The sequence below is a fragment of the Alligator sinensis genome, unplaced genomic scaffold (genome assembly GCF_000455745.1).
Source record: "Alligator sinensis unplaced genomic scaffold, ASM45574v1 scaffold1046_1, whole genome shotgun sequence".
In the NCBI taxonomy this organism is placed as follows: domain Eukaryota; kingdom Metazoa; phylum Chordata; order Crocodylia; family Alligatoridae; genus Alligator; species Alligator sinensis.
Genome location: NW_005842174.1, coordinates 1811241 through 1818904, shown reverse-complemented (window position 1 = coordinate 1818904; position 7664 = coordinate 1811241). Strand labels below are relative to the sequence as shown.

At 44.4% G+C, this 7664-nt stretch overlaps 1 protein-coding gene across 1 annotated transcript in view; it reads left to right on the top strand.

Moving 5' to 3' along the window:
* GATA5 (GATA binding protein 5) overlaps nucleotides 1-7236 on the top strand; it is a gene marked incomplete at its 5' end in the record, with an annotated part of 16486 nt that extends 9250 nt beyond the window's left edge. The window contains 4 exons of the mRNA XM_025206844.1: nucleotides 2140-2265; nucleotides 3526-3613; nucleotides 4500-4624; nucleotides 6362-7236. Of these exons, the coding sequence (XP_025062629.1) occupies nucleotides 2140-2265; nucleotides 3526-3613; nucleotides 4500-4624; nucleotides 6362-6514 (492 nt within the window). The remainder of the gene's footprint in view (nucleotides 1-2139; nucleotides 2266-3525; nucleotides 3614-4499; nucleotides 4625-6361) is intronic.
* Nucleotides 7237-7664: the final 428 nt, after the last annotated feature.

Genomic DNA, 7664 nt, shown 5'->3' with positions numbered 1-7664 from the left:
GGCGAGGTCGCTTTATCTAAAGAACGAGCTTGAGATACCGAGCCCCCACTGCCATTTTTAAGCATGGGGATGCTGATGCATGAGATGCTGGAGCACGGTAATTACCACAATCCAGCAGCCTTGATTAATTGAGTCTGGTCCGATGCGCTGCAATCGCAGCATGTTGGAGCAGCCTCGCTGCTCGTGTATAGGCACCCGCTGGGTCAACCCCCTGTCATGAGACCTGAGCCTTCACTGAGTCCGCTGGTTCAAGGCAGGACAGAGCTGGATAGGTCCACTCACACTCTACACACTCAAGTCCTGAGGCACTTAACTATTGAATTTGAAGTCCCCCTTTCTCCAAACCCAGTGGCTGTTGCTATATATAGGCAAGCCCTTAAGTGTCTCTTCTGGTAGCTCAACTTGCAAACACCGAGACTTTCAGATTCTTCCCATTGGCCTTATTTTGGTCCCACTCCCTAGAAAATCCCTGCAGTCTTCAGTGGGAACAGCCAAGCCACCCGTTAGCAGTTCTGAAAACCCCAACCCTCAGAAACAGGTGTAGCACTTATTTCTGTGAGTAATCCCATTGGCTTGCTGTATAAGCTGCCTTGGTGGGACAAGTCCAGGGTGGCACTGGCAGATCTCCTTTCTCTCTGGCTTAGCAGAGGGGCTGAACACTTTGCAGGATTGATCATGGCACAAGTTGTACATGGGGCTTTCATGGACTGGGCCTGGCACAGGTTGTACATGGGGCTTTCATGGACGGGGCCTAGCAAGAGTTAAGGTAGCATCTCTGAGAGCAGGATTTTGCCCAGGTACAATCATGGCTCTGTTCTTCTTGCTAGGGACAGGACTTGCTAAGGAAAAATTTTAACACAGGTACCGATTAAACCAGATTGCACCTTGGGTTTATGTTTTTGACAGGTTACTTTTTTGAAAACGAAAGAGTTTTATAAAGCAACGTCATTATTTGCTGCTAGTTACCATGAAACCTCTTTACATAAAAAAATCAGATGAGTGTCACATCAGCCCACATCTCTGAAACTCAGACCTGATTCTCTACTTGCCTACTAACGATGCAAAGCCTTTCTTTTTTATTCCTACTCATTGCGCCTAATTTATCGCAAGGCTGAGTAATAATGGAAGCCGCAATGGAAAAATAAACAGATGTTGAATTCTTCCTAGCTCACATCATGTGTCATTTGTCTCTGTGATGAACTGAAATTATTTTCTCAAGGCTGAAGAATGTCAGTCAAACATCTGAATGTGGAGATAGTCCTTAATATTAAATATGGTGCTGGTATGCTTCCACTTACTGAAGTGTCCTATTAAAATACTTTGAATGCCTAGCATTAAGAGATGTTATAATGAAACAACCATAAGTTGACAAGCTAAAACCCTGTGTTGGGAGCTCTTGACTTTCCCAATGGCTGAGCATGTAGTTGACAGATACGGTTGACAGTTGCGGCTTCTGCCAAAGTGTTTCTTCTACCCTAAAGAAACAGTCATTTGGAGGCCTAATTCCAGAATCAATGACCAGAAAAATGGATCATTCATTAATTTTTATCTGGTGTTTTTGGTCTTTTAGATGAGACGTACCATATGCAACACACACAAAGCATAATTTTTTCATACCGAATTTACAAAGTTCAGCCAACACTGACGTAACTCCATTGACTCCAGCAGTTTTATAGCAGTTTCATTTGCCCGTTGGTAATTTAATGGGGGTTTGTGTACAGTACAGTTGAAGAACAGTTGAGTTAGAGCAACAATGTGCTTCTATAGAGTTTGTAAAATTTCTGCTCATAAACTTGGATAACAGTTCTTATAAAATCGTTCTCCATCTGACTGGATGGCTTAGAAATCATTGCACCATGTTATGAAATATTACTTCTTGGAACAGATTTGTTTAACATTAATGCAAGAGATTAAAAGGATATCTGGCAGGTTTATCAATCTCAATAAAAAAGCATTTGCAAATGAAAATGATCTCACTAGAATGCAATTTCTTTTATGTGAATTTTGTTATCTCGGACATTTTTCAGCATTTTTCATTTTCCAGGAAATCGGCATAAGCTGAGGTTTTTCTTTTTCCTCTTCATGCAAACTCCTACTTTTTCTTGTCTCATGTGCGTGCATATGTTCTATTTTTTATAGTCATCATCTAGACGTGCTGGTCTTTGTTGCACTAACTGTCACACAACCAACACCACCCTCTGGAGACGCAACGCAGAAGGAGAACCCGTCTGCAACGCCTGTGGATTATACATGAAGCTCCATGGGGTAAGGAACTCGCTCATCCTCTGAAGGAAACCATTCTAGGCACGCCTTTCATCATTTTCCAAGGGGTTCAAAATACCATGCCTTGACTTTATATTCAAAGCAGCAGCTTCATCCAGTCCAGCGACTGGAAAGGATTCAGAAAAGAGCTACAATAATGATCCAGTGCTGTGTAACGAAAAGCTCAGTCTGTTTAGTTTAGCTTCAAGAGAAGGCTAAGAGATTACTTTTCCCCAGGTTCGATTTTTTGACAGTAGATGGCTTGTTCACCTACCAGAAAAAAAGGCAAAAAACAAGATCCAGTGGCTGGAAACTAAAGGAAGAAAAATTCAGACTAGAAATAAGGTGTCTTTTCACCCATGAAGGCTTACGGGCATGGTGGAGTCTCCATTACTTCACCGTATGTCTTCCTAAGAGATGCAGCATTGCTCAAACAGCAATGACAGGCCTGATGCAGAAATGACTAGCTGGCTCTCTGGGATCTGGGTTATACCAGCGCTCAGAGCAGGTAATCGTTAGCAGGCTCTTCCGGCCTTAACACACAAGCATTTTAAATACAGTCACTCTGCTTTCCATTTTGTTGTCACGGGGGCAAAGGCATGAGTCTTTTTTGGCTCATATTTCTATTTTAATGTGTTAAGAAGATCCATATTAATTACTAACCTTGGAGTTCCCTGGTTTGAGGAGGATAGACTTTCTTTTATTGTAATCATACCACACTTGACCTGGAAAGGCCATTCAGAGAGGATAGTCCCAATGCCGACTGAATATATGGTGCCTCTCGTCTTCTACATAGGGGCCAGTTAGTGTCAAATTGGGAATGGGATTTTTGTCATAATAACTTTTATCCACTAAGGATGGGAATTACCAAAAACCTGCCCATAGGTCAGAAAGCTGCTTTAATCCTTTAGCCTGGACCAGAGAAACTGATGGCCCAGTGGTTAAAGCGATGATTATGTGCAAACCATTGAGTTCCCCAGATGCTGGTATAATGTAATTAGATGCAATTGTAGAGGTCACTAATAAATCAGGAAAAGGAAAATAGGAAATTAGGGGGGGAAAAAATTGTGGGAAACCCTTAGCTGTTCAGCCTTATACATCTTCCAGCCAAGGCCTATTGCAAAGAAAAATAGCACGTACTGAAGGACAAGGCCTGTAAGTGCATCACACACACTACAGTATGTAAACAGAAAAGCAGCAAATTTGTGGTTACGACCTAAGTAAAATGCAATATTAATGGTTCTCAACTTTATGGATGTCAAGGTACCACGACCTCTGGCAATGAAAAAGGAAAGCATCCAGACGAGGAAAAGGAAGCCTAAAAACATTAGCAAAGGCAAAACTTCAACAGGTACTGTTCTTTACTTGCCCTTCCTTTTGGCTTAGACCATAAGCAGGGTCCGATGTTTTGAATAAGTCTATTACTATGGAATTGGTTGGTCTCCGATACAGCTGGTTGGTCGTCTTCTTCTCTTAGAAAAAAGCATGGGGGTGAGAAGGGACTTTTGGTTGTCGTGGTGGGAAAGAAAACCCTTTAGATGCAGCTTGAGGAACTGTTGTTTTCTTGAGTCCAAACAGCGCCATTCATCTCAGTGGGGGGCTCACTCCCCAAAGTTGTGTGACAACAGAAACAAAGCTGTGGCATTAACTGTTTAGCTGCTTGCCTTTTTAGAAGACATATGCAATTCCTAGTCTTACCCATTGGTGCTTGGCAGGAGTAATGAGGTGAGAGACCTAGGAAGGAAAATTCATTTCAAGAGCCCTTGATGTCTCTGCCATCAGACTTTCCAGATGGTGTGGAGCAGGGTGGGTAATGGGTTGTGGGGCTGTGGGGCTCTCAATCAGGCTAAGGTAGGCAGCAAGGGGGTAGAAGGAAAAAGCAGGATGCAGGCATGCCCCAGATGGCCTGTGCCTCATGCTTCACTTGCAGCACCCCTCCAGCAGATTGGAGGGCAGCCCTGATGGACTCTGGAGGAATGCCAGCCTCCGTCAGGCAGATGCATGAGAAATAAAGCATGCATTTATCATGTCTCTACCTCCCACCCAGGTTTCTCTATCATGTCCCCTACCAGTCAGCTCTGCTTTGGTGGTGCCATATACTCCTATGCAACGGTAGCATTGTGAGATCGGAGAGTCTCCCCTTCGATGAAAGCGCAGGCAGCCATAAAAATATAAATGCTTTCAAAAGTGATCGGTGCCTGTGTTGCTTTACCAAACTTGTAACCATTGCCTTTCAGGGTCGACAACTTCAGCCACTAACTCCCCTTCCTCCATTACAAACTCAGACAGCACCGTCACTTTAAAAACCGAGCCCAGTGTGACATCGCAGTTCCCGGGACAAACGATCGTGTCGGTTTCCCAGGTAAGGCACAAGAGGAGAGAGCGACTTGCACTGACTTGCATTGACTTCATATGAGATGCTCTTAAGTTTCTGTGCAATAGGTCTGGTTTAGATACTGCCTGGTGCGGGACATCCCCTTAGCGTGTCCTCTCCCTCCAGTTGCACCTTTTGTTTTGGAAACTACGAGGCATTGGTACAGGCACTCTGTAGAGCTGGGCAGAGAACAGCAATGACCTTCCATTAAGGGTTTCAGTGTTTCTGAATTTGATTTTTGCTCCAACATGAAATGAAAACCATGTGTGTGGAAATTCTCCATGAAGTAGAGAATGAGACTTCAGGGCTGGACCTGCCCATAACAAGGCCAAGTGAGCACATCTGTGGGGCTTCCCTGGGGCAGGAGATCTTGAAAGTCCTGGCACCTTTGCTCAGGGACAGGGGGTGCATCTACACGTTCATTAATGCACTTTAGATATTGCTCATTTAGTTTAGTACTTAATAAAATACTAACTAAATGCGCAGTACCTAGAGTTACTGCACAGTAGTGCTGGCGCACGGTTATTTAGTGACGCTTACTGCGCGTTAGCCTAATAACACTGTGCAGTAGGCTATTAGCATGGTTTCTGCCGTGACAAGTTATTGCACAGTGTTATTAGGCTAATGCACAGTAAGCATCTCATGTCCAGGAAGTGGCAAACTGTTAAGGAGTTGGAGACCAGGTAGAACGTGATCTGAATTCACTCAGTGCTGACCTAGAAGTAAATGCAATGGAGTCAGTGGAGTTATGGGTTTGTAAAACCAGTGTAAGCATGAGGAGCCTGGTGTAGGAAATTCCAGACCCCTAAACATGTCAGTTAGATGCACATGCTTCTGGGTGGAGCTCCCTTTGCAGCTTTGAGCTGTACTTCATTGGTGAAGATGCAGCAAAATCAGCAGTTCCTACCGGTCTTGGGTACAAGACCCCTTTTTTGCCCTGAGGCTTTGTCTGAGCAGGTTTTATCCATGCGGTGAAGAGATGGCTGCAACCCAGTCTGCAATGCCAAGTACTGTGGCTGCACGTTGTCTCGTTGCTGGGTCCATCCAAGCTCTCAGATCTCAACTTGCCTGCATTTGTGAGAAGCTCAGATTGAGATCCATGCTGCCTGGCTTGGAGCCATCTCCAGTGTATGGGAGATGTTTATCCTGACACCAATAAATCTGATTTGTGTAGTGCTTCTGAAAGTAGAGGTGCCCAGCGGTCTCTGAATGGGACACGGCTAGTGGATACATAGAGAGAGACAGAAATTGTGCACGTCGGTCTCAGCACAAAGCATCTCTTCTGCCTGGTTATGGGGTTCTCCTGAGTATAGAATTATTGTCGGATCTAATCTATCATGCTCATGATCTGTCACATTTATGTTCCTACGTTATGACAAATATGATAATCATCCTTCTGCCGATAACATGCTCTCTGTAATCTGTTGTTGCTACTTCCCCTTCATCCCAAAGAATTCAGTCCAACCAAATGGCTGGGGTTTCCAAAAGAGCCTGAGTGAGCAGCCCAATTTCCATTCAGTATCAATGCACGCTGGGCCGCAAACTCCCTCGGGCACCTTTGAAAACCCTAGCCCCAGTAATAAGTGAGAAGACCTGAGCACAAGCCTGTGACATCCCTGAGTGATGCCGAACAAAAGGAGCTATATCACTTTCTCAACGTGAGATTGCTACGTAAAAACCATCCATAGTTTTATATTAACTCAGTCCTTATCATCATCTCCCTAGGCTCAAAGCCAATCAGACGATACACTGGCCGGCGGCCACTCCGAGTTCAAATTTGAGCCTGAGGATTACACCTTCGCTTCTGCCATGACTCCGCAATCAGGACTCAGCGTCCCCCTCCGTCAGGACTCTTGGTGTGCACTGGCATTGGCGTAGAAACTGAGCTTCCCATGAAACACTCTGGACCAACCTTTCTACCTTTCTCACTACTGGATTGCAGGTAGAAGGACTGGCTGCCTTGGAGCTTTGGGACTGGAAGGTTTCCAAGTAGTCAATCTGATTCTGTATTGAAAGACAGATTTCTCTCGGATGGGGTGTGTGAGAACGATGACCGAACGTGCCCAGGTTCGTTCTCCTTGACTGACCGGTTCTGTGGTACTTGCTTCCCTAAAAGCTTTTATTCTGCCGAAGTGAATGGGAGACCCTTCCCCAAAGCAGGACGGATGGGGGCGTCTGTTTTCGCAAGGAAACTTTTTACCTTCCTGAGATGAAACCAAAAAATAAATGCATCCCAGAATCTATGTTTATTCATGATGATTTCTCCCTCTTCTGACTCCTCTGTGTGCAATTTATTCCACTTTCCAATAAAGACTGCAATAACATGGCACCAAGTAACTTAATATTATTAAAATGTAAACTGTGTGGCCTTTTTATGGTTTATTGGCCATGGCAGGAAAGGGGGGAGCGGGGAACCTGTTGTTCTAAACATTTACTGTTTTATATTAAAAACAATCATCTCTATAGAGCATTAGCTTCTGAAGCATTTATCCTATCCACACGGCCCGACGAGTCAGCCATGAAATAAACACGCCGTTCTTCCAGTTCTGTCTCCAAAGAAAGAGCTATTTTAAACCAGAAATGGTAAAAAAAAAAAAAAATACCAATAATAAAAATTTTAAACATAGATTTTCTTTTGTATTACTTCCTTGTTGTATCCAGTAGGGTAAACTCCAAGCACTTAAAACATGAGCCAAACTCTGAAAGGTTATAAGATTTGAAAAAAATAATGATTTTTGGGAGCCCTTCGGGTGCCGTCTGGACTTACGATAAAACAGAGCTGACAACAACCCTTCTGGGTAAGTTGTAGTTTGGCTGGGGTGCTTACAGGCTTGCACAGCTGTGAACTCGGCCGCTTTTCAGACTGTAGGCACAGCTGTGAAAACGGCACGTTGGTCGACAGCCGGTCGGCCGTCCGTGTGCGGTCTGAGTCAGAGCTCCGTACTTGAGAGGGAAAATAATTGGGTACGCCTTTCCCCACCCTACCAGCTTTGTAAAACGAATGCATCCACACACAACTGGGGATGCT